General features: G+C 33.4%; 3 protein-coding genes across 9 annotated transcripts; 1 reads left to right on the top strand and 2 right to left on the bottom strand.

The window, feature by feature from the left end:
- Positions 1-1,542: 1,542 nt before the first annotated feature.
- LOC114181189 (UPF0496 protein At3g19330-like) lies at positions 1,543-2,974 on the top strand. Its single transcript, XM_028067563.2, has 2 exons — positions 1,543-1,735; positions 1,800-2,974. Exons 1-2 carry the CDS (start codon positions 1,660-1,662, stop codon positions 2,729-2,731), a joined length of 1,008 nt encoding a protein of 335 aa, XP_027923364.2. The 5' UTR covers positions 1,543-1,659; the 3' UTR covers positions 2,732-2,974.
- Positions 2,975-3,420: 446 nt separating this feature from the next.
- Positions 3,421-10,281, bottom strand: LOC114181188 (uncharacterized). Of its 2 annotated transcripts, none has more exons than XM_028067561.2 (15): positions 9,935-10,281; positions 8,455-8,549; positions 8,249-8,362; positions 7,928-8,032; positions 7,749-7,820; positions 7,526-7,638; positions 7,296-7,424; positions 6,744-6,812; positions 6,291-6,378; positions 6,102-6,173; positions 5,906-6,006; positions 5,428-5,545; positions 4,515-4,574; positions 4,305-4,415; positions 3,421-3,761 (listed from the first exon to the last, which is right to left on the bottom strand). In XM_028067561.2, exons 1-15 carry the CDS (start codon positions 10,059-10,061, stop codon positions 3,651-3,653), a joined length of 1,485 nt encoding a protein of 494 aa, XP_027923362.1. In that variant the 5' UTR covers positions 10,062-10,281; the 3' UTR covers positions 3,421-3,650. The 2 variants fall into 2 exon arrangements, with proteins under 2 accessions (XP_027923362.1, XP_085528928.1); XM_085672802.1 differs by having other exon boundaries at positions 8,455-8,673; positions 9,935-10,064.
- A 6,956-nt stretch (positions 10,282-17,237) lies between these two features.
- Positions 17,238-26,074, bottom strand: LOC114181564 (nuclear factor kappa-B-binding protein). Of its 6 annotated transcripts, none has more exons than XM_028068044.2 (11): positions 25,918-26,074; positions 25,786-25,839; positions 23,492-23,918; positions 23,246-23,382; positions 22,508-22,621; positions 22,343-22,426; positions 21,434-21,607; positions 20,142-20,295; positions 19,640-19,800; positions 19,401-19,527; positions 17,238-19,266 (listed from the first exon to the last, which is right to left on the bottom strand). In XM_028068044.2, the coding sequence occupies exons 3-11, from the start codon at positions 23,807-23,809 to the stop codon at positions 17,581-17,583; spliced, it is 2,955 nt and encodes a 984-aa protein (XP_027923845.1). In that variant the 5' UTR covers positions 23,810-23,918; positions 25,786-25,839; positions 25,918-26,074; the 3' UTR covers positions 17,238-17,580. The 6 variants fall into 6 exon arrangements, with proteins under 6 accessions (XP_027923845.1, XP_027923848.1, XP_027923849.1 ...); XM_028068047.2 differs by having other exon boundaries at positions 17,238-17,765; positions 17,832-19,266; positions 25,786-26,043; XM_028068048.2 differs by having other exon boundaries at positions 17,238-17,759; positions 17,832-19,266; positions 25,786-26,041.

Here is a 26,074-nt window from a genome sequence, read left to right as displayed (position 1 = left end):
AATGATGGCTTTATTATAGAGAGTATGATTGTATTGTATTGTGTTTATATAAACACAAGATCTGCAATACAAAAGCACTGCAATATTTCTCCATTTTATCTTTCTTGGTCCCGTCTGTGAGCACGTTACATTATTATTCATGTTCCTTTCTCTTTATCCTCATCAGAGGAGAAAATCAAGAGGGAAACTTAAGGTGCTCTACAATTGGAAGATCAGGTATCAATCTTTGCTCTACTATTTCTAATAATCAAGTACTCTTCCACATTTTATTGCTCTTAATGTTTTTATAAACCAATATGATTTCCAATAGATGGTTGCAAATAGCTTTATACATGTGTCACTTGCAACTCATGCAAGGTGACATGCAACCATGAGTTATCAATGTCATAGAGAAGATCTGCTGACCAAAAGGGACCTTAGATGGAATAAGAGGTGTGTTTAACTTTCAATGGATGAGATTGCTTATACATGCCACTCATAACCCATGCATGTTGACACATTGACATAGTAAATAATATTTTGTTTTCTTTAAGTGAATTGATGAACTATGTGTTAAGGTTGCAAAACGTGATGAGTCTAACCCATTTTCTCTTCGATTGACGAATAATGGGTTAAAACGAGTTTGTTTTGCCACGCGTAACTAAGTGTACACATGCATAATTGTTCAGATATTGTTTTTCTTCTAAGTACATTGATTAAAAAAATAGTACAATTATATAATCATACATATTTTGATTAGGGACGATATTCAATAATTTGTCACATTTTAAGAATTTCACTACAAGTTATTTTATAGTTTTATAATTTTATAATTTTATAATTACACGTAATATATGACAAAAGTTTATTGCAACTTTAACTTAACACATTTATTAAAGACTTAAAATTTAATTAAACATAAAAATAAATATAGTATTAAAATTTTATATTCCTCATTTATTTATAATAATGTAAATCAATATTTATGGGTTATTAAAACTTAATTAAACCTCAAAACAAATATAATATTAAAATTTTATATTCTACATTCTTCATTTATTTATAATAATCTAAATCAATATTTATTAGGTTAATATATTTTAAAACTTTGATGCAGAATTAGTTTTCATTCAAATATTAAATTTTAATACATTTTAATTTCTATTATTTAACAATATGAAAATACCAGTTTAACATAAATTTTGTTTTCAATTTCACATTAAAAGTTATTAACTAAAATCATATTTAATTCATATTTATTTAATACTTTATTATATAATTAATGTTTAACTCAAAAATTAAGAATTATAATTATTTTTAAATTTAATTATAATATTTTTCTCTCCCCTGCTTGAAAAACAATGTAAAAGAAATATACTAGTCTAAAATCCCTTTATACAGAAGATAGCTTCCTGCCCGCAACACACAAAATTCAATGGCTGAATCCATCTCCCAAGTCACCGGAGGGTACAAAGAATCCTATTTGTTTAGTAAATTTTTTGTATTGTGTGGTCCTTGAGCAATGAAAAGAGTGAATAGTATTCCAGAAAACAAAAGATTACCCTGTTCGCTTTTAACCTCCATCCACCCTTCTGTTACTTGTTACTTGCAGAAGAAGCATCACTCTCTTAAATTGTGGAAGAGCACTGTCATACACTTCATTGCTAACAATAAAACTAAATGCCTTCTACAATGCTCAAATGTCTCTCCTTCAACTCATCACCTTCTTCCTCAACCGTCCAAAACCCTTCCCAAGGTAACTAACTCTAAACCCCACTCACTCTTTCTTCACTTAACTAACGAAGCGCTGCGTTTCGCAGATGGCACACCCAACATCTCCGACGCGTATTACCGCGCCGTGCACACCACGTCTTTTTCCGAGATTCGCTCCAACGTCCAGGCCCATGTCCACCACCTCAACCCCACACGCGAGCGCGTCCAGCAAGCCCTAGCTCACTCCAACCCCGAGAGCCTCACGCGCCTCTTCTCCGCGTTCTTTGACCACACCGAAGCTGCCTCTGACCTCTGCCTCAACCTCCACCACTGCGTCCTTCGCGCGCGTGCCCTCCACGCGCCGCTTCTCGACCTCTTCCGAACCCTCGACCCTTCCCACCCCTCCCAAAACGACTGCGTTCGCGCCCTCGACCTCTTCCACCCCTTCCACACGCTCCCAAACCCCATCCCCGACTCCCACACCTTCTCCGCTATCCGCACCGACCTCTCCGCCCTTAAAACCACCCTCGACCGCCGCGCCGCCAGATCGCTCAGGAGTCTCCGCCTTTCCCGCCGCCTCCTCCGCGGCTCAGCCGTCTGCCTCGTTGTGGTCGCAGCTGCCGTGATTGTCGCTACCGTCGCCGCCACGGTGCATGCTGTGGTTGCAATTGCTGGAAGTGGTGCCGGTTTCGCTCTGCCGGTTTGTGCCTCTGAGAAGAGGGAACTTGCGAGACTGAGGCAGCTTCATGCTGCTGCCAAATGTGCTTACGTGTTGAGCAACGATCTCGGGACGATCGACGCCCTGGTGTCGCGGCTGCGCGCGGCGGTGGAGGGGGACAAAGTTTTGGTGAGCCTTGGGTTGGAGAGAGGGAATGAGAGGTACCTTGTGCAGGAAGTTATCAAGCAGCTCTGGAAGAGTCACCAGGGGTTTTTGCACCAGGTCGAGGATCTTGAGGAGCATATTTTCCTCTGCTTTTATAACATTAACAAGGCAAGGCTTTTGGTTCATCAAGAGATATGCTCTGATTCAACTTCATAGTTCTAATTCCTAACCAATTCATCAACCCTTTAAATTGTGATTCTCATTCATAGCTGCAGCTGCATTGCAATTATTGTAGCCAATGCAGACTGCTTTAGGATTGCTTTCATAACATTTAGATGTTGAGGAAATTTGTGGACATGGCGTATTTGGTTATGAGAAAATGAAATCTATTTATAGTAGCTTCAGCTTGTACACATTTGATGTTATACATTCTATACTATTTTGGTAGCTTTTGTGAGTCCTTTGAGTGATTATAGCCATGATATTATGCACTTTTCTTTTGTTTTTTCATTTCAGCGTTTGTTCTTTTCATTTTTGGACGTACGTAGATAACAGTCTTGATGCAATTCACAAAATCTTGCTAGATTCTGACCGAAACTGTTATTTAGAAGTTAACCATGTGCCTCCTATGCTAGATTTCGTAATGATAGGATTACAGTTTTTATGATCATACGGGTCACCTAAATCAAACTGTGAAATGTCTGACGAAAATAGTAGTAGATATTGAAATGACATTAAAATAGATTTTATTTTAAAGCTTTGTACAAATCTTTTTTTAAACTGCACTTGAGATGTTATTCAGAAACGCGACCACGAGATCTTGGAATGTTTGCTATGCTATTGATCTTGGTTTTGATTTCTGAAGCATAAACATGTGAGCTTGGGGGGCAAGGGATGAAGGAGTGTAAAACACAAATACTGGCCACGCAGGTTCACCTTTATGGGGTTTAAGGTAATAGATCCAATTTCCCTACCAATGTCAATAAACTATACTAATGAAACTGACCAAGACTTTATTTGTTTACTAATTGTTTCAGGAACATTGCAAAGATTTAAAAGGAGATGAAGAATGAGGAAGTTTTACAGTGAATTTATGGGACATAACATGATTATTGACAAATATCCCAAACCACCATCAAGGAGAGGTGTTTCCCTGCCTCGCCTTGAGGACAAGCTCTTCAGTGGTGGTGCCTATGATCTCGTTAGCCCGTTTCAGCCCAACGCATTGGTATCGGTTAATGACATCCTGAATTCAAAGGAAAGCTTTCAGTTAAGTAAATTCTTAATCTTCTGATCAAGCATATTAGGTAACAACAATGAAAGTGATCTCCCACTTTTATGAACATATTTACTTAAGATACACACAATACAACCATAAAGTCACAAACAAGATGTCTAAAAGTTCTTATTACCATTTAATGTACTCTTACATATACATTTGAAGCGTCAAATAAACAAAATTATACTATCAATTAGTCCTCTATCATGCTAAACACAACTTCTATTCCTTGATTGGTGAATTAGAAATAGGATGGAAAAAAGTAAATAAGTGGTATAGTTAACTTACTATGATGTATAAAATGGACACAGCTTGTGTATAATAGATTAAATAAAACGACTTATGCAATTGGCTAAAAGAAAAGGCTTCAAAATCACCAGTATTTTCTGAACCTATAATCGGAGTTACTGAACATAGTGATAACATAAAGTATTAAACTAGTCATGGAAGTATTGCAGCATTATATACTTAACCAAACCAAAATCATAGTCACTTTGGAAGGGAATCTACCTTGGTGACGATTCCCAACTTCTCTAATTTCTGAACTGCATCATCCACATCAAAATTGCAGCTCTCCCCAAACTCTTCTTTGATGAGCTCCTCACACCATTTATCGAGGTCCTGATACACATTACCATATGTACAAAACTCTTGTTTCCTAAGTTAAAATGGAAAAATTGTAGAGAAAACAAATTGCTTAATTGATATTGATGTTCATACTTGTCTATTAGCTTTCCCCTGCTCCATCAGAATAAAAAATGATATTATTACCTCTTTAACCTGCACATAAGATCATAAGATCAGCATGACTTTTATATGTTAGGCGTGTGCATAGCTGCATGCAGCAAAATCACAAGGTGGCCTAAAACTCAAAACAGGTAGAGCTGCATATACATATACTTGTTAGTTCCTTTAAGCCTCTGTCATGTAAAATTGTAGCAATGAAAACAGATTAAAAAGTATACCTACAAGATTAAGCATAATATAAAGCTAGAATGTAACATAATTTCATACTTGGATTTCTCGTAATTTCCTCCTTAAAGTCTCTATCACACATTCCAAATTCCTTGTCGAAGTCTGTTAGATTTTCTTACAAATCCCTTAGTCATATGACACTAATACCACACACAAAACACATCTCGTATAACTCAATCTTACAAAATTGATTTATAAAATGAGGTTTATTCTTACAAGTCCTCCTTAAGTCTGTTTCTTTTAGTTTTTAGAACATTAATATATGCTCTGTAATACTTAGGTTCATAAGTAGGTTGAATAAAAACGCATTTTTTTTTATAATTTTAGTCTTTGGGAGTCACTACCTTTTAATCTCATTTGTAATGGGAATACCTAAGGATGAGTGTAATAGTTCGTGATCTACTAGAAATTGATATTTCATGCTTAGGCTGGGTTTTAGCAAGGTCATATGAACTTTGACCAATTTTAGGCAGTCATGGTTATTGAATGTGGTGACAAATATTTATCAGTTACAGTTTTTTCATCTGAAGCCCTATAATTGTTTTCGTGTAATGACAAAAACAAGTTAACAAAAAATCATCTATACTAGTTTATTGGAATAATTTAAAAAGGTAAAAAAAAAATGTAATTACACAAAGCACATCAAGCTAGCACTTACTTCCTGTTGAATGACATCATCGCATAAATGGAGAAGTGTACCCTTTCCACTGTCCAGTTGTTTGTCATACATTGACTGTGTAATCAAATTTTGGTATTGGACCAAGTTTTGTTGGAACCTATGAGAAGTTAACATTTAGAAGCCACAGAGGATACATAGATTCATCTAACAAGAACTTGTTAAGCCATACTTTTTGAAATTTTGTATCTATGTATGTGTGTATAGATTATATATAATCAATTGGATAATATAACACGAGTTTCATTCATAAACTTGTCATTTTATCAAATTTGACAACTGATTTGATTAAGAAACTCCTCGGTTCCGAAACAAGATGATTTGGTACATTATTCTGTAAAATAAACATAAACTGTAACTTTGATTCTCGAAGGGGTAATTTACTTTTGCTTAAATTTTTAAGGTATAAAAACTTATAAAAAAGTCATTCTTGAAAGTGTAAATTGTTTATCATGCTTACGTGAAGTATGTCTTGACAAAATATCCAATTACTGTGGAAAGAATAGCACCAATGACCCTCAAATCAGCTTTATCCACATCAAGAGAGCTACCTACAGCAGCCTATGGAGAAAAACATTTCAACTGCGTTAGTGCAAGATGGCAAAGATCAAAAGCACTGTAGTACAGAAACTCAAACCTGTGATTGAAAAACTAACCAGCCCAACTATAGCAGATCCAAGGAACTTGACCCAATCCATTGGAGTCAATCCAGGATTTTTCTTTTCTGGCTGTCAAGTAAAAAGTTGTGACCAAGTCATCACTTATGCACCTTGGGGTAAAAGGTAATTAGGTAATAACACAACCATTGGACGTTGATGAAATGATTCACAAATGAGGTAACTCACAAGAACTATTTCCATATCAGCCATTGGAATGTGTTTGAAATGCTTCACATAAATTCCTCTTTCTTGTTTTGATTTGGTGCTAGCTGGCCTGATTAATCAGTTTCCGACTTAGAATTCAGTAGAATACAGCTACTCATGGATTTTTTACATCTAGTTTAAAAGCATTACTTGTATGTACTCAAACCCTCCGAAGATAACTCAAATTCTTGTTTTTACCATAATGCACTTATATGATATTTTTCAGAATAGTTTTAAATTAAAGGATTTTATTCTCTCAAAATAGCATGCATATAGATTAGAAATGCTAGGAAAGACTGCTAATGGTATACAGAGGGATACTTTTCATCAAACTTTTTACTATATCTCTTAGCAGGTCTATGATTTTCGGTCTAATAAAATCAAAAAATTTTGCAAACTAGCATAGTAGAGATCAGAGATTCAATTGAACACTACCTGTAGACAACAATTATCCTATCAAAGGTTGGTTCTTGGATTGTGTTCTTGTTCAGCAAACTACCGATTCTGAAAATTAGCAAACAGATTCATGACTGATAAGATAATCAAACATTCAAGATTTAAACAGTTTTACATGCATGAGCTCAGCAGTTTTCAGACAAAGCAACGTGCATTTCTCGGACAAATGAGTAGTTGGATTTCCAGATAAAAAAACCTGTATTGAAACTTTATATTGTAGGACTCCTGTTAATATTTAGAAATTTCCAATGCCATACTACGGGTAACTGTGATGATTCCAGAGTAAATAACCATTATTAATATTTAACAAAAGGTGAAATTTTTTTGATGAAGTGGAAACTAATGACATTCAGGATTTGCACTACACATATCTAAATTAGCAGAATGCATCAAAGTGAGTGGTGAATGCTATTTCAAGAAGAGGCAGCCATAAACATACTTCAACGATGAATGCTATGTAAATGAAGTATGAAAAGTCCTACTCCAGAAAGGGAAGAAGATAACAACACCATCACAGAGATTCAACAAGACCTCAATGGCATTTTTTCAAGACGTATCCGTTCATATACATCATCCTGATAATCTTCTGACTCTAATTCACTGTCCTTCTTGTGATCCATTGCACACCCTTTTGACCTTCCGTAGAAAAACTTTTCCAACCTGCAAGAACATGTGCTAAAGTTTTCTGCAAAAATAACCTAAAAAACATCCCATGCTACATCTACAGAAATCATGATTTTTCTAATGTGATTGTTTTTTACCCGGTTATTCTTAATACATATGACCAAAATCGTGCAATGAGCATGTCCACCTTCTCCATGACAAAGAAATCAGTCGTTTGATCAATTCCAATGCCCCGTCGAAAAATAATATACTACATAGTAACAGGATATGTCAGTTTTCCCCTCACAAAAGTGTTAAAATCGAGTAAACTAATAATTCTGATGGGTGTTTCTATGCTCTTCTTAACAGCCCCAAAAGTACCTTATCATGGAAATCTGGAAGGTTATCTTGCGGATGTTTTTGAAAATATTTTTTCAAAAGAACCTTGTCAAGCTACATCAGCAAAACAGAGATCAGCAACTGTTAACAGCACAATCAAACATCCAAAGTGACCTGTGCCATTAAAGGCACATATGTTACGCCTGAATATTGTTGCAAACCTTGGATTCATTAACTGTAATGGGAAGATTTAGAAGATACTGTCCAGAACGAGCAATATCAATCTCTTCTTGAGTAGTAATCTTGAAGTTGCTTTTCTTCATGACCTGCGTGAAGTCACAGAATTTTTCAATCAGTCCTTGAACATTTTGTTATGCTAAATCTTATTCACCATAGTATCAAATAGGTGTAAACTTTTTGGGTGTCAAAATATCATTGTAGTATAAAATTTACCACATTTTCATGTCTATACTTCCTAGCCTTTAAATGAGATGTCCATAGATAACTGCAGAAAATGGACATTCATGAAGTATCCAAACTACCTCAAAAAGGTAAGCCAAAAAATTCTGTTCAAGAACATCAACTTCTTCACTCGGTATCTTCTGCTGTTCCAACTTCTGAGCCCCGGATACAGGATCAAAGAGAGAATAGATTTGCTTTTAAGCACAGAAAAGTGAGAAAAAAGAATGAGGCTCCAACCATATCAGTAGACTAGTTGTATCACAAGAAATGGTCAAGAAAAGAATACCATCATGTCTTCAAACTGTAGAAGGTACCATGCTCTGATTGTGTACTCTATTCTCTTGCAGAGCTTCAAAAATTCATTTCGGTCAGCACTATGTTCTGCACATAATACCCAAATCACCCAAAAGTCTACAGAGACAATATCAAGTTTTGGAAGAAGGGTTTGGGGGTTGTTCATGTATTATTTCATCTGATTGAAAACTGCAGACTTTTATCACCACAGCTGCACCAAATAATTAGTAAGAATTTAAATAGATTGCACTTAAAGAGTTAACATTTATATTGTTATCCAATCATGAATTCTCATGTTTGATATAGTTTTTAACTTTTTTAGTAAATTACTTTACATGAAGTGAATGGTGATAGGATAAAAACAGTTTTTGCATTAGCTAGCAAGTTTGGTGCATTTAATGATAATTACTTTAAAGTTATATTTATTATGTTTTCTAATTTGTTTACACATTACAAACCTTTTTAACTTGTAGTTCTTACAAATTATACTCTAAGTCATATTTTGAATATTTTCAATTGATTGCAATTTAAAAGTTTTACACTATCATTGTATCAAGGATTGAAAATTAAACTCAATAATTTACATGGTACAGAGAGCATGGTTTTCAATTGCTAACAACTTTGCAATTGCTACTACAATCATAGTTTCAACTACAATAACTGTTTCATTATTGTGATATTGGTGGTCTTTGCAACCATATTGCAGCAGCAGCCTCATCCACTGTATTTTCTCTTAATTTCTATACTTAGAAAGAACTGCAACAACTATCAGCACTTAAAATTGCAATCTGAGATTGTTGCCACAATTTGCTTATAATTTTTCGGTAATTTCAGAAACAGTAGCTAAATTGCAATTTAAAATCACAGTACAAAAGAAGCAGAATCATAGAATTTAAGGCCAAGTATTTTCACTAAAGAAATAAATCAAGATTCATAAACCTGCTCGAGATACAACTACAAGTACAAGCTCTTACTATAATGCAAAAAACAGACCCAGAAAACCATTCCGAGTGCATAAATTTAGGACAGCCTCCACTGAGCTCACAATCACGCCAAGAAAAAGTATTACAATTAAGGTAAAATAACGAGTAACTTTTATCATTCTTAAGTAAAAAATAAATGAATATGTTAGCAACAATGATATAACTAAGGTGATTTAATATCTTTTTCTATCATATTTTTTAACACATTCTTTATTATTGATTAAAATTTATCACAACGTGAAAAGATAATTAAAAATATATAGAAGATCAAATATCCTATCAGCACTTCTACATCAACTAATACATTACCATCAGCTGTAGAAGTGTCAATGAACAAAAAGTAGATAAGAAAAAATGATTGTTGATAAAATAGTAGGTATTTAAAACATTGAAAAGAAAATACAAAGAGAAAGAAAAGGGTGTAAAAAAAGACGTGAATTAAGCAATTGAAATGATAGTAAAGAAAGTGTTTGAGAAGAAAAAACATACTGATAAGGTTGGCCAATGTCATGATAAGGTGAGGCTTCAAAACGGGAATAACAGATTCACGTTCTATCCGAATCACTTCCTTCTTGTGATGACCATGAAGCATTCCTTCCCAACCCGAAGGTGCCATTTTTCTTTTCTTTTGCACCAAAGGAACTCTGTTTTTTATATCCAAAAGGATCGGAGAACAAAGAAGAAACAAAGCGTTTCTTGGCAGCACATTATGGAATAAGATTCATGCTTCGCAAACTAGGCATAAGATGCTTCACACTGCTGCAACAAAAATGGTCTCTGATAATAAAATAAAATTGAAAATAGAAAAGCAATTTGGTGTTTAAGATGAAACTACCACCACCAACAACGTTCATAGTTGGGGAAATTCACGTTCATGGCCAAGCGGTTATTATTGTTCATAGTTAACAAAGTGAAGCTACGGTGCGTACGTGTGTGTGTCCTGTGTGTCATTGTCAAATTGATTTGTTCAAACTTTCTTCTATATTCTCAAAATAGATTCATTCCTTCTAAGTGTTTTGCTTTTTTACTTTTTTTTTTTAATTTTATTATATTCAAATGTATATAATTTTATTATTTTTATGATTAATTGATTAAAAAATAAAAAATAATATAATTTAAAGTATATATATAACTTTGTAAGTATAATATTTAAAAAAATAAATAATCGTTATCTTTTAAAAGATAAAGTTATTTGGAAGTTAAAAAATTATTTGTAATAATTTTTTTATTAAATAAATACATAAATTATAATAAAATTTCCCAATTAAAAAATAATATCAAACGTATTTTCTGGTATAGATTCTAATGATATAGTAATATATTTATATTAGTAGTTTAAGTTAAAAATATAGTTATGTAATAACGTTAAGCAGTTGTTTTTTTATTAGTAAGTGTAAAAATATCCCTTCAGCATAAAAGAAGTCATAATTTTGGATTTGTCTTAGTAACTTTTGATTTCAAATTTAAGAACCATCAAAACACATTTTGGAAGAAATTTTATGGACAATCTCTGTAGTTTTAGTACTTGTAATTTGTCTAAAAATAACGCATACTTTCCATTTATTTATTAACTATTTTTTCTAATTTATTCTCCAATAAGTCATCAGTGATTGATAAATGAGTGAAGTATATGTAATATATTTATTGAGGGAATAAAGCTATATAATACAATTGTATAAAAAAATAAATAAATTTATCATTTTTTTTTAATCTGTGTAAGAAATCTTAATCTGCAGTTAAATTGGGAGATAGCATATTTTTCTTATTCTTATACTTATAGTAACTTGTTACTTATTTTTAGTAGCCCTTTTTAGGAATTTAGTACTTTACTTAAAACATAACTCTTCTAATCTTTTTTTATATGTAAAGTGATATCGCACATTTTGGATTGTAAACAAAAATGGTTTAACTTAGTAATAAATGTGAACTTCAGTTAGAAGATGAATATGAATATCTTAAAATGATCACACGTATGCAAACTATGACAAGCTAAGAATCTATTAAAGAATAAACTATTGGTTATAAAAAACTAGCTGTTATAATTATAGCTCATTCTTTAAGCCATATTAAAGGAGATATATCTTGGGTGAAAGAAAATAAAAAATAAAAAAAGACAATGAAGAATCTGTTTTGGTGTTCTAATTTTTTTTATTTTTATGCAGGTGGAAACTAAGAAGAGAGAATTGCGTTTTTTATCTTCAAAAAACGGAAGATGGCATGGGAAATGAGAGCAGAAAAAATAAATTGGTATCTAACTTTTAATTTTTTTTTTTGAAACAAAAGAAAACATACCAAGAGTGAAAGATGAATACAATATATGATAAACTTAAAAGACAAATAGAGAGAATATAAAAAAATATTTCAATAAATTTTGTTAATATTTATTATATTTAATTTTATATTTTATTATTTATTAACATTAAATATTATATTTTATAAAAAAATAAAATATTATATTTTATAAAAAATAAAATATTTAATTTTATTTAATTTTATTAATATAATATATTACATATATTTAAAAAAGAATTAAAAATTTTGGGGAACCTCACGATTAACAATAAAGGTTTGTCCCTAGAAACAATGTGTTTGGAGAACCTTAAAGGTTTTTAGAAATGGCTTTGGCAACAACCTAAATTGTAACACCCTTTGTAGATATTACTTGGTAAAGCAAAAATATATAATTAAAGTAAAATTCAACATCTGATACCATTCCCAAGCGCGAGAAAATTAAAAACTTTAACAACGGATAAAGTAAAGATACTTCATAAATATTTTATTATAATACAAAATCAAAAGCCAAGTTAAAAGGAAATTACAAAATAGCCAAAACAAGTTTCTTAAATAAAATCTCTACAGCTAGCCCTCGCTTCGTTTCTATGCCTCACCATCATCACCTGGATTATCATCTACTTCTTTGTGACAAGTCACACGATCATTGCCAGACACAAACATCAAGGGTGAGCTCAAACAAAATAAAACACGCATAAATAATAACATAAACACCACACCCAAAGGAATGAACTCAACAAGGTTCCCATTCTTAAATACCATTGCACCAGAAGTACATATGCAACTATAGTCTCATGATCTATATGAGATTTAGCACATCCAATCATATCGTGTACACATTTGACCATGGACTTAAGGATATCATATGCTTCCACGAACCTGTCTGTTCATGGTTGAACCTCTACAAACCTCCCCACTCGTAGTCCAACCTCTACGAACCTCCCCGCTCGTAGTCCAACATGCATGAACACATCCAATTACGAACCTCTGTGCTCGTAACACCCTCAAGTGTGAGCACAAAACATACAAACCTCCCCGCTCGTATCCCCATACCAGAGTACAACTAATACGAACCTCCCTGCTCGTATTAATCACGAGTTCCAACTCAATTACGAACTTCCCCACTTGTAATACATGCAAGCATATCCCAGACCAAGGCCATCACAACTAGGCATGCAAAACACACCACAAACGCAAACTGCCACTACATTATCGCCTGGCGAAATCGTAGAATAAGTCGTCTGGCGGTTCCATCTAGAGCTGTCAAAACGGGTAACCTGGCCCGACCCAGCTCAACCCACCACGGGTTGATGATTTAGTGAGCCAACCCAACCCGACTCACTTTTTAGCGAGCCAAAAAAATTCGAACCCGGCCAGGCTCAACATGGGTTGGCAGGTTAAACGGGTTGGCTCACATGTTCACTTAATTAAAAAAAATACAATTTTTTTTAGTCAAAACTAAATTGTAATTCTAATTAAAATCCAAATAAACTTTAATACAATCCAAATACAAACCAAAATAAAACAAAAATACAAATTATTTATGTGTTGGATAAAAAAACAACCTAAGACCTAATTGTAGAGCCCAACTTAATAAAAAAATAAAAAATACTTGTGTGACCCTTTTATCTACAGTTTGGTAAGCCAACTCGGCTCACCACGGGGTCAACCCGGATGAGCCGGGTCAAAAATCAACTCTTATTGAAATTTGTAAAAAAATTTCAACCCAACCCGGCCCGAACCTGTGGTGAGCTGGGTTGGCTCGCGGGTTCCAACCCATTTTCACAGCTCTAGTTCCATCACATCGTCGGTTACCACATGCTCCAGGGACCCCGCCCCCCTGTTTGTAGCTATCGCTTCGCTGTCCAATCTGCTCCATCGGGCACTACACCAGTAACACAAATTTTACTAGTTTAGGCACCGTAGAACAAATTCTAACACACCAATCATCACATTCATCAATTTCATATATATATATATATATATATATATATATATATACACATATATATATATATATATATATATATATATATATATATATATATATACTTCACAAATTGAAATTATGCCAACACTTAAATTTGACAAAGAATATAGCATGCTCATCAAGAACTTCCAAAAAACAGAAACTAACATCGCATACAACTCCTACAAGGTCATAACTTACCTTAAACATCACCTGTAACATTCCATGTATTCCAATAATTCATACCCAATCACGTTTAACATTCTCACATAATCATCTTTCATGAATTAGACCAACCATTATAGTAATCTACCCATTTTATCACAATACCACCTTAATAAGTCCAAGTACACCCCAATAGAAATCCAAGCCACAACCATCACAACCAAATGCAAATTGCATATGTGCATTGGTTGTCGCCTGACAACAGGCATGTACCGCTAGGTGGTGCATCATCAGATTCTGAGCATAACTCAGATTTTCTTACACCTGCAAGAAAATCCTAAAACCCTAAAGATTCTACCCAATCATTCAATTTGCACATATAGATACACCACAATTTTACGCATGCAATCACATTCCGAAAACCATCATGTATGTGAAATTGTAAAATCACCAAAATACATAAATCACACATGCACAACCAACAAGCCTTTACATGTTTTACATATAAATGATTATATTATCATATCACACGTATACATGTAAAATAAAATGAATAATTAAAACATCAGACTAACGTACAAGATTCAAACTCAAGACCCTTTAAACCCCTTAAACGCACCAAGCATTCCTACAACTTGAGTTACCATTGCTCATTATTCTAACTTAACAAACCAACTCTTTTAGATGTACTTCCAATCCACAATTATGGTTAATTAAATATTTATTCTTTATTTAATTTTTTCTAGGTCTTACATAAATGGAGGTGTTAAATGTTGTTGATGGTTAATTGGGGGAAGAAGGTTCAGTGTTGGATGATGTGTGGAGTTGAAGGTTGGTGATGATAGAAGGGGCATTTTGATGGAGGAGAATGAATGATTTCGAGTGAGGAAGACGATAAAACTAATTTCATACATCAATCACATTTCATTTCTTATTTTTCACATGAAACTAAAATGAACAAGTGATATGACACTTTGTTTGCTACGTAAAAATAAAGAATACTAATGTTGTTGACTATTAAGAATTGATTCTATGAATCTCAAAATGATAGAGACCTAACTAGAACAAACTTTGAAAGAAGTACTAAAACTAAAATTTTTTAAGGACAAAAAACATAATTAATGTATATTTTGTAAAACCCATCGAAAAGCATAAGGAAATTTTAACTTTACTTTATTAATTAACAAAATTAAAAAGTGAAAACAATATGAAATATTATTTATTAAATAAAATTCAAAAAAATTAAGAATTAATAAATATCAACAAAATATGTTCACATAAATAATATTTTTAAACATAAATCAGACCTACCCAATTTGAAAATGACATTATTATTCTTTCAATCACGGTTAGTCTTTTTAAATATTATTGTTTTTACTGGACCGAGATGTCCTCTCAGTCTCACACGTCTTTCTACACTCTTCGCACTACTAGCTGAGATGTCATCGATATCTTCTTATTGATATGTTCTCTTTCGATGCAGTGACGTGAAACTTCAATCGGGTACTCTACCAAGACACTCCGCTCAAATTAGCAGTTTGAAGTATACAGTAAACGTAGTAATAAATCAATCACTAGCATACCTCGTGAACAATGACTATATATAATACCTGTATAAACCTTGACCTTTATAAGTATAGGATATGTAATTTTATCTTGTTTTAGGATTTCTCTGTAGGATTAATTATCCTTAATCCTTTCTTATCTAATATAGGTTATGATTTATGGTAATATTGTCAACATGTACATATGACGACATGCCGGTCAATGGGTTGGTCAAGGTGTCCACTCTTCAACCTCCTAATACAATTATACTCATAAATATTATAAAGATCTAAAAAATGATATTTTAGAATTAATAGTGGTTTAAAAATAGTGAGAATATATTATTTAAATATTTAAAGATTTAGCATAAGTTGTTTTGTTGTAAATGAGTTTCATTACTTTAAAACACATCATCTCTCTAAAAATTACTTTTCTAGAGTTCTCTGACTTCTCTCTAAGAGTTCATTCACATAAGTTGAGTTTTAACCCTTTTTTTTTGTCCAATTTTGTTTTCTGTTGCATGTGAACCTTTTTTCCTTGCATGCATCTTTTTAATTTTCTTTATAAGTCTATATTGATAAGTGATCATAATGGTATGTCCTAATCATCTTTGTGATGTTTCTATCTGCAGGTAAACCATCCTGTGGAGCTAAAGGTGTTTTGATGAGCTTCTTGAGAATTTTTAACACATAAGGGAAACTAGTCTGTGGTTTTAAACTTTGATTTCTATTTACTGAACTGAATAATGTATGTTGGCATTGCATAATTGAATTAGTATAAGCTTGATAAATCTATTTTTGATTTGATGGTGAAAGCTGAATTCATGTGTTGATTTTTGTATAAATTGTGATATTTTTTATGGTTATGTTGATTTGGATAAGTGAATGAATGAGAGAATCATAATTTGAATAATTGGGCAGATATACACCTTAGAAAGTGTTTTAAAACTGGTTAAGCCAAAAGAAGAAGTAAAAAGTACTAATTTAAGTAAGTGAAGAATTAAACTCCCTCATTCTAAATTGTGGTTTGATACTCGAATTGAATGAGAATACTTTAAATTGAGCAATTGTCCTTATTGGTGTCAATTAGAGTTTGGTTTATAGTTGTTTGAAATAAAAGAAAGGAGTAGAGATACCAATTAGAGTCAATTGATCAAGCTAGATCCTTCCTATTCATTTTATGATTTTTTATACGGTGTTGGGCGGTAAAAGAGGGACTTTGTTGATGTGTTGTCTTCTTTCTACAAATAATCACCTTATAAGTGAGAGCAAATGAAGATACATGTATAAAGATACCTCTTGAAGATGAGAAATCAACTATCTAAACTGTGAGACGATATTAAATCATGTTAGATATAATCTTATAATAGACTCATAGTATAATAGCTTAAAAATGTATATGATTATCATAGTCCAATTTTGTAAAACTGTACTAATATACTATATATATATATATATATATATATATATATATATATATATATATATATATATATATATATATATATATATATATATATATATATATATATATATTGAATTATCTCTTTTTTGAATATTCATAATAAAATATTTTATTTTATCATTTTTTTAATCAAATGTAATAAAACTGCATTTTAGGATTATATTGATTTAAAAAAGATAATAATGGAGCTTCATTTTTTAAAACATAAATCTTGAATTCTCCAAGTGAAAAATAAAGAGAAAACTATTATTATTTAAAATAATTGAAGATATTTCTATAAAAAAAAATGATCAATTAGAAAACGATAATCATACACGAGAATAAAAGCAATTGAATATGAGCAAGAAGTGAAAGGTGTGACTCAAAAAAGAGGGAGCAGGCTCCAGCATTTCTTACTTCCAAAATTATTAAAGAATGTCTCTCTAGAAGCAAAAGAAAAAAAATAAATAAAAAATAAGAATAAAATATGTAACTTGCCTAATAACCTTGGTTTCTTTCCTGCGCATCTAATATCTAGATATGTACATGGTGTTGAGTTGGGCTCTCGGTATAGGTATGTACAGAAACCTATCTCCTCTCACAGGGTATGTATACCCACCTTCTCTGGATCTTGCTTAAGTCAAAATTCTATCACATCAACAACTGTGTGCACTTCTTCTCACTGTCAAGCTTACATCGCTAACATTTGGTAAAACATTCACTACCGATTCCATGACCTTAGGTATGGCTTTCCCATTTGATCATGTAATGATGAATTCTGATGTGGCAAGCTCATCCATGTTATATCATCAGGCACCAGACCACTAGCTGCTTCACGTCCGGTGAAGTAATCTAATGGATGAGAAGCCGGTGGTCCAATTGTGTTCACCCTTGGTGTACCTGCATCTACTAATCCATAAGTTCTCTGTGCAACAAACTGGTCAGTATTTCTAACTGAATCATAAGGGCTACCTGAACGTAATTGATTACACTCTGACAGAATACTAAATAAACTCTGATCAGAGCTTGCTCCGGTGCCAAGACTTTGACTTGAAAGACTGCCACTGTCAGATCCGTTCCAGCCACCACGAATTTGATGATCGGCAGGAAACCAATGATGACCAATAAAATCTCCAGTATTTAAGTGAGATTGGGAAGGCCCAGCTATACGAGCATTATTAGAAGCCCAATCGGTCATATTTACTGCACCCAATGGATCTTGCCTGGGTATTAAATGTTCTTGTCTGGGGATTATTGGATCTTGCCTGGGTACTAATTGTTCTTGTCTGGGGATGATTGGATCTTGCCTGGGGATTGAGTACCTTCCTCCATCTGAATAAATATTATGAGACATGTTTTCTGGCATGAAAACTTCAGTAGCTCTCCTGCGGCCCTGGTCCAATGTCAGTGACGTTTGCAAGGGCTCTTTGAAATGACTGGAAAATTGACCATCACCCATCATAACATTGTTAGAAGTCTGGAAATCTAAATCAGCTCCTTTCTGTTCACGATGATACGGTAACAACCCCTCGCCTTTGAAGAGAGATGGAAGTAAGACACTTCGATCCTGGATTTGGTAAGAGCTGAAAGTCCCATCGTCTAATTGCCTACCTAGCAACTCTTTCCTTGTCTCTTGACGCAAATCAGCTTCAAGATCAATTATACGGGTTGGCTGATCTCCACTGGCTTGAGGATTAGCCAATGATAACCCACTGGCAGTGTACTCATGAGTCACTGCAGAATCATAGTATGAATGTGGCATTTCAACTCCTTGCCAGACATCACCACTAGAAGTGAAAGGCGTTCCTTCATCAACGGAAACATCCCGAGAGTTCATATTCCTTGAATACCCATCTTTATTCGGTGAAGTATTATTTGATTTTGATAGAAGAAGATTCTTTTCTGTATCCACACTCATGGGGTTGAACTCTTCATCACCACCAACATAAGAATTGTGCAGGGACTGATGCTCGGGGGACCTAGAAATAAAATCTTCATCATCTTTCAACTCAGACTGATCTCCATCCTTCACCTGACCCTGAAGCTCATCATCACCTGAGTTTACATTATCCTCCCCCTGATCTTGAAGTTCACTCCCTGAGCTCACATTATCCTCATTCTGATCCTGTAGCTCACCTCCTGCATTCACGTTATCATCATTCTGATCCTTCTTCGGCTTGCCTCCAGAGCTTATGCTATCCTCATCCTCATCCTGAAGTTCACTCCCTGAGTTCATGTTGTCACCGTCCTGATCCTGAAGTTCACTCCCAGAGTTCATGTCCTCATCCTGATCATGAAGTTCACTCCCTGAGTTAATGTTGCCCGTGACCTGATCATGGAGTTCACTCCCTGAATTCACATCATCCTGATCCTTAAGTTCACTACCTGAGTTTACATCATCCTCTTCCTGAGGGAAAATTTTTAAGTAACAGCTATTATGAAAATATGCCCATGATATGGGACCATGGAAACTGATACAAGATATGCAACCAAATTATACCAAATTATAGAAGACTCTAATAAGAAAACTCTACAACAAACCTCTATGAATGAATTTGATCTATCCTTCATCTCTGCAACCAAAGAGTTTATCACAGCATCTCTCTGTCTCTGTCTCTCTTTCCAGTTCACATATGCTTGAGGGAGGTCTTTGTTTACTAGTAGCAACCTATGCAAATAAAAAATATTCTATTGAGAAATCACGAGAAAAATTTTAAAATGTAATCTGTTCAATCATAACCTATTTGAAAAATATATAGCCACGTGAACATTTCACTAACCAATGCTCCTGCAACTTCTTCTTTTCCTCTTTGACAAATATATTGTATGGTTGTACATCAATTTTTTCAAGGTTACCCAAAACACGGTTAAGGGACCTAGATTGAATGCTTTTACCAGACTGCTTCATATTCTTAACAAGTTCATGCTGCTGCCTACTAATCTGAAACAATGCATAAAGAAAACAATTAGCAAATGCCCTAACAAAAAATATCTTCAGAAATACTCCTCTTTTGTTGTTATTAAATCCATATAACTGAAGTTACACTAAAATACCTAACCAAAACAAAGCAATAGGAAAGAAAGAAGACACCGGAAAAAAATAAGTCAGCCACTGTCCCAATATTTACAAGTTTCAGTGTCAATAATTGATTTCACATAACTGAGCAACTTTTGTTGTTCCTCTAATAATTGATACTAAAGAGATAACTGACCCGGCTACCATGCTGTTTCTGTCAATTAAGTATTGCTTGAAAAGAAAACAAAATAAGTGGAGAGCCCAACCTTGATATATGACATGTATTTGTCTCCATCACTAGAATGACTGTTACGTTTGGGCAGTTTGTCTCCTGTCTTGGGCTTTTCTCCCACAGGCACTTTGTCCAAAGTATCCATCAAATTTCTGGACTTACCTTTAACAATGTCTTTTTCAAGCACCCTGCCAGACATATATTATTTCATGAACATATTTGCACATACAGTAGGACGTATAGATTAGAATAAAGCCAAATAAACCATTTGACTGGAATAAAAAACCAGAGAATTAATTTTACCCTAAATGAAATTGTTCCTAATTACAGTTGTCATTCATGTACACTCAGTTATGTGATCACAGCGAAACAGGGACAAAAACTTCAAAACAAAAAGTTGCTAGATTATGGATTACATTGAAGATCATTGTGCAATGGAAAAATATTACAAAAAATATAAGGTGTAGGTGACATTTTAAGTACAACGTCAGAGCTTATTCAATATTACCATTCATCAGTCCAGTAAACATCACAAGAGAAGAAGCAAAACTGCACTAGGAACTCTTGCATTGCTAGTTGATGTTCCAAAATAACAGAACAGTCCCCAAAGTGCAGGACAAATATGCCAACGGATTTTCTTATCCAAAGTGTCCTTAAATTTCCTAAAGCTATAAGTCCAGAAAGTGAAGGTTTGGGTGTATACATTAACACTAACTACAGAATAAGATTTCCAAGAATTGCTCATGGTTATTTTGTTTTACCCAACTTTAAGAGATCAAGCTTGTAAGTTGATAAGAACCTACAATAACTAACCAAAAAAATAAAATAAAATAAAAGGTGTAAAAAATTCCTTGTCTTCAGGTATAATGCACTGTGATGATGATGATGATGGCAATGATGAAGGGGAATCAAAAGGAGCTCTAAAGAAGACAGTACGCCAATGACAAAAAATAATTATAGCATCACAATGAGAAATAACAGGTCATGATATTAAACTATTTATACAGATTGCATTAAACTCTAAAATGTGAGTTTTTTTCATCGGGTTGGATGACATACGTAATCAACTTAAAGTGAGTTAGGAAGTTCATTAATTGGTGCAGAAATCTTAATAATCCTAATAAGCAATCTTGACCCATGTACAGATATATTAAATTTCAATATCACAGCTTTAACAGAACAATCGTCTACTCTGCTTAAGAGATGGCTAATGGAAGCACTAATAAACCAAAATCACTATAATCATAAAGAATTAAAATTTGACAGAGATTGCTGAGTCAAGAGAGCCTATAAGTCCTAAATATTGCAGAAGAATTTATTAGTTACCTTCTTTGAAGTTTATCATCTTTTCTCAGTGAGGAAATTTGGTTGTCACTACTGCATGCTTTATCCTCTGCATCCCAGGAGCATGACTCAGATGTCCCTGTAACATTCCCATCATGATCATAAACTCTAGATTCAATCACTTTTGAGGGTATTCTTTTCTCTACACGTTTTGACCTGTGTAATCCAACAATTTTACGACATTAATGAGTAGTACTAAAAATTCCAAGAAAGAAGGAACAGAATCTTATTAAATACAAGTTCAGTAATCAATACTTTTGAGTGCCCAACAAGAGATCACATGTAGCATAACAGAAATACTTGCATATCAACAAAAACAACTAATTCCTGACAGTAGCACTCATCATAACACTACCTCTACCACAAATAATTATCGTTAATAAGCCAACTATCGTCCATTTAGCACCCGAAAATAAAATCCACCAGTTTGTTTCACCAAACAATCATCATAGAATATCATTCTACATAGTCACAGCTAAACATCAACTGAAACAAAATAAAATATTGATGCTTAAACAATCTAAAACTGTATTAGTAAACATATAAACTAGACAGATACACGTGAATAAAGAAATTGTTTACTGAAGACAGTAGTCAAGTGGAAAATAAGGGAAAGTCCCATTTGACCATACAAACATAGCAGAAAAGATTCTTAGGATTTTACCATCTTAGATTTCAAGTAACACGATGTCTCAAACTAATTAAGAATCAAAATTATCATCTGAAGTAGAATATGTATTGACCCAGCTTGTGCAATAATGAGCTATCTTGTTACATTCAGGGAATAACCAATGCACGTATCGTAAACAGCAAAGATATCCTTTTAATAAAAGGAACTACAGAATGTCATGTTCTAATTTTGATTCCAATAAAGGGAAAGTAAGTGACAACCTCCACGTCTTTTGCACAATCTCCTTTTCTAGATCTTTACAGCTTTGCCAGCTTTTCTTCAAGTTGGACAGAAATCCTATCATACTGCAAAATATGAGAATTACAATACTGGTTAAAGAACATGCCAAAAATGATACATGTTGAGCATGTATAAGGATTACTTACTCATTGTGATAATTATGTATGTGCGAGTAGTATTCTCTCTTCTCAGATTTAAGATGCTGTTCCCGGTAAACAATCATATCTGGATGAAGATCACCTAAACAAAGCGAAGCACCCCTGCAAATATATATTTTAGACATTTGTGACTTTGAAAAAGAGAAGATTTTCATGAATGATTAGCAGATTAGATAAATGGCTTACCATGTCTTAATGATATTTTTCTCCAAAAAAAAAGAGGATCTTGATGAGATTGCAATATGATTTTGTCATAAATACAGAATGCATAAATTATAACAACCCAGATGGGTATACAGATGATTTCCTAATTTCCTAATGAATATAAGGAAAGAAAAAAAAAAAGAATTGGAGCTGTGAAGAACAAGACAGAATTACAACCAAATAAAATCATTTCAAGTTGCAAAATTGAGAAATTTGTGTTCAGAAAAAAAGGAGACCCAAGAAAACTGGTAAGTGTGCTGTGAGATAATAAAGCCCAGATTGAATCTAAAGTAAGCACCAAATGGAATTCATAGCTGAAATATGCAAAGTAGTAATGTTGGTAAACTCAACCCAAAGGCCAATAATAAAACTAAATGACACATTAACTCAACAACAAATCCACTGATTTATTGAAATTTAAAGAAATTGTCACATATAGCATGTACTTATGAGATAAACTGTTAAATATAGCAGAGTGAGCACATAAAGTATTTAAAGAAAAAAAAAAGAAAGAGATCTTGCCATTTCGTGAAGGGGTTTCCAAAGTTGAAGTTAATCCCAGTGAGCAAATCTTCCACAACTTGATGTGGCTCAAAGCCCCTAGGAAGAAAATTCATTAGAAGGTTTCTCTCATTTTCTGAAAGAAGGTTCATCCAAACCTGCCAATTGCCAAAAGTTTCATAGAGGATGATTTAGGCATAATTCCCAGACAAAATAAAATCTATTTTCGACTGTAAATAATAGAAACATACCACAAGATGGTATTACCTCGTATGAAAGCACATCACTTAAATTGTCCAAGTCAAAAATTTCTTGAGGCACTGTAAGCACATCTGCCACGAGTTTGTGACCATTGGCAACAGAGTTGATAAATGGTTTGGTTTGTCTCCAACTGATGCCAACCTGTTCTCTCTTAGCAACAACTTTTTTCTGATTACCATCCCACTCAACAGAGATGTGAGATCTCATGTTTAAATCATTTTGAACTAATCCCAAATTCTTCCTTTTGATCCTTTGTTGCTCTCTGGAACCATAACCAGCAATGTTTGCACCATTTACTCGTTTTCTCCTCTGATCAGCAGCCATGGACACGAGAACAATTCTTCAAAAAAACACTATACCAAAATATAGCAAAACACCACCTTCTTGACTTCTAATGAACATCTTTCATCCATAAACGACCTCACATGTGCCACTGTGAAACAATGTCAATTATATCAACTTTCCATTTCCAAGTTTAACATTCAGAAAAGTTAAACAGTATTATCTCTATGAAAATCACCATCCTTTACATAATATCTTTTAGCATTCTTGGAATTTAACGCATCATTCTGTTCTTATCATTATTCCATAAGAATAATTATTGCTAAGTTTAGAAGAAAAGAAAAATTTGATGCCATGCTTATTATTAGAGGCGGAAATTCCCATGCCAATGAAGAGAGGCAAATGGCTATAACAAATTAATGTTTGCTTTTGAACCTTTTTAGTGGAATGTTTGGCTAAAATTGATTTTGAATCATTAGATGTGATTGACAGGTCTATCTAAATTAATTTGTATCAAAAAATTACACTGGAATTTATTTCATCATTCCTAATTAATGAAGATTCAATTTTATCTTTATTTTCTTTACCAAACATAAAAGCAGAATGAAAAATAAAAATATCATTCCACTCCTGAGCAAACCTAGCAATAGAACAGAAATGGCCATTCCTCTGACATTATATTCTAATAATGAAAACATCAAATCCACACATTAAGTATGCCCTTAGAAGTATCACATCAACAAAACACCCAAGCAACTTAAATTCAGATAACATACAGAAAGGGATTTTATTCATAATGAATGCCTAAGAGAAGCATACCAATATACTATAATACCAGTTTATACACTTGTCTTGTAGTTGCACAACAAAACAAATGTATAATAATTTACGCATACCGACGACATGAGCTTAGTGTATAAAATTAAGCTTATTTTTTTCAGGCTTTCTGAAAGAGATTTCCAAAAGAAAATGTTTCCCACTAAAAGAATGTTTTTACAGTGGCTTTTCATAGGATTTCTAGTCTCCACAAAGTAATGAATGCATATTGCCTGTTAGAATACATCACATACCTTGCACATTTCATAATAATTCCAATAAACAAAGTGAATCCTCTTCAAATCAAGAAAGAACAGTGATAACAAATACCGGTAAGCCACAACAGATGGACAGGACACAAGCACATATTTGAATAGTTCAATCAAAGTGGGTGGGGACAAATGTGAGCTTTTCGAAGTTCAGCCCATTCATAACACATGCAAGTACAACGAATCATGTGTTCAACAAGTCACGAGGATAAATGATAAAATATTGAAAACCACCAATAGAAAGAGAAAATCATGCATGCTCACGAAAAATGAAAAAAGAAAAAACACTGTATATCTGTTGTTTAATGGAGAATCAATAAAAGATTAAATCAATATTCCTTATACAAAAAATTATAGTTTTTAACAGGTCTTCGCGAGGCTAACTGCTTAACTTGATGTTTACAATTATTTTCAACCACTCACAAGTCTATATTTTAAATAAAATCTAAACCTACCATCAGAAAAAAAAAAAAAAAAAAAAGACACCACGCACACTCACTAAAATAAATTACACATCTATTGCTCAATGGAGAATCAAGCAAAAAACTAACAAACATTCCTTGTACAAAGAGTTTTAGTTTTCGCAGGTTTCCAAACAGCCACACTGGTAGAGCGCAAGTTCAAGTATCTAGGAAAAACATCAACCGAGTAATTTCAACAGAATTACAATCTACAATGCAAGTCAAAACTCAAACCAGTGCTATTCAATCATCCAAATCACCAAACATAGTGAACCCTAGTGGACCACACTCAAGCCAAAAAAAAAACATCAAAACACAAAAAAAAATAAAAAATTTCCATTCAAGAAACAAGCAAACCACCGAATTACCCCTCGAATTTCAAAATTGCATTCGAGTTACCACCTTGCGCATCCAAAGCAGCGAAACCCTAAAAATAAAAAAAAAAAATAAAAAACACTTTAAGAAAAATTACCAGTGAATAAATTTGTCTCGCCTGTTCCAGCGACACGCCAAGCAGAACTTGAAGCTGCTCAATTAATTTAACTTGATGAAAAAAAAAAAAAAGTTCAATAGAAATCGAAAGAGAGATAGAACAGGCGATAACCTAAGAGCGAGGGCAGAACAAAAGAGAGAGAGAAAAATCGAGGAGGTGGAGAGAGAAATGTAGAGAGAGAGAGAGTGATAGAAGGTTTGGTATTATTAAGAGAGAGCATCGAGGGAAAAGAGACACACACCACAATTGGCAGAGAGAGAGAGAGAGA

This window comes from Vigna unguiculata, chromosome 4, assembly GCF_037176805.1.
Source record: "Vigna unguiculata cultivar grain cowpea cultivar isolate G323 ecotype 2 chromosome 4, ASM3717680v1, whole genome shotgun sequence".
Taxonomy (NCBI): Eukaryota; Viridiplantae; Streptophyta; class Magnoliopsida; order Fabales; family Fabaceae; genus Vigna; species Vigna unguiculata.
Note: the sequence above shows the minus strand (reverse complement) of the source record. Positions and strands in the feature narration are given on the sequence as shown.

Excerpts from the sequence above, each read along its gene's own strand:
- LOC114181189 (XM_028067563.2), top strand. The coding sequence starts at position 1,660 with ATGCCTTCTACAATGCTCAAATGTCTCTCCTTCAACTCATCACCTTCT. Across the intron at positions 1,736-1,799 it reads CGTCCAAAACCCTTCCCAAG|ATGGCACACCCAACATCTCC; the intron begins GTAACTAACTCT and ends TGCGTTTCGCAG.
- LOC114181188 (XM_028067561.2), bottom strand. The coding sequence starts at position 10,061 with ATGGCACCTTCGGGTTGGGAAGGAATGCTTCATGGTCATCACAAGAAG. Across the intron at positions 6,379-6,743 it reads AGGATAATTGTTGTCTACAG|GCCAGCTAGCACCAAATCAA; the intron begins GTAGTGTTCAAT and ends CTGATTAATCAG. Across the intron at positions 5,546-5,905 it reads TTTGTCAAGACATACTTCAC|GTTCCAACAAAACTTGGTCC; the intron begins GTAAGCATGATA and ends AACTTCTCATAG.
- LOC114181564 (XM_028068044.2), bottom strand. The coding sequence starts at position 23,809 with ATGGCTGCTGATCAGAGGAGAAAACGAGTAAATGGTGCAAACATTGCT. Across the intron at positions 23,383-23,491 it reads GTGATGTGCTTTCATACGAG|GTTTGGATGAACCTTCTTTC; the intron begins GTAATACCATCT and ends GGCAATTGGCAG. Across the intron at positions 19,267-19,400 it reads GATCAAATTCATTCATAGAG|GAAGAGGATGATGTAAACTC; the intron begins GTTTGTTGTAGA and ends ATTTTCCCTCAG.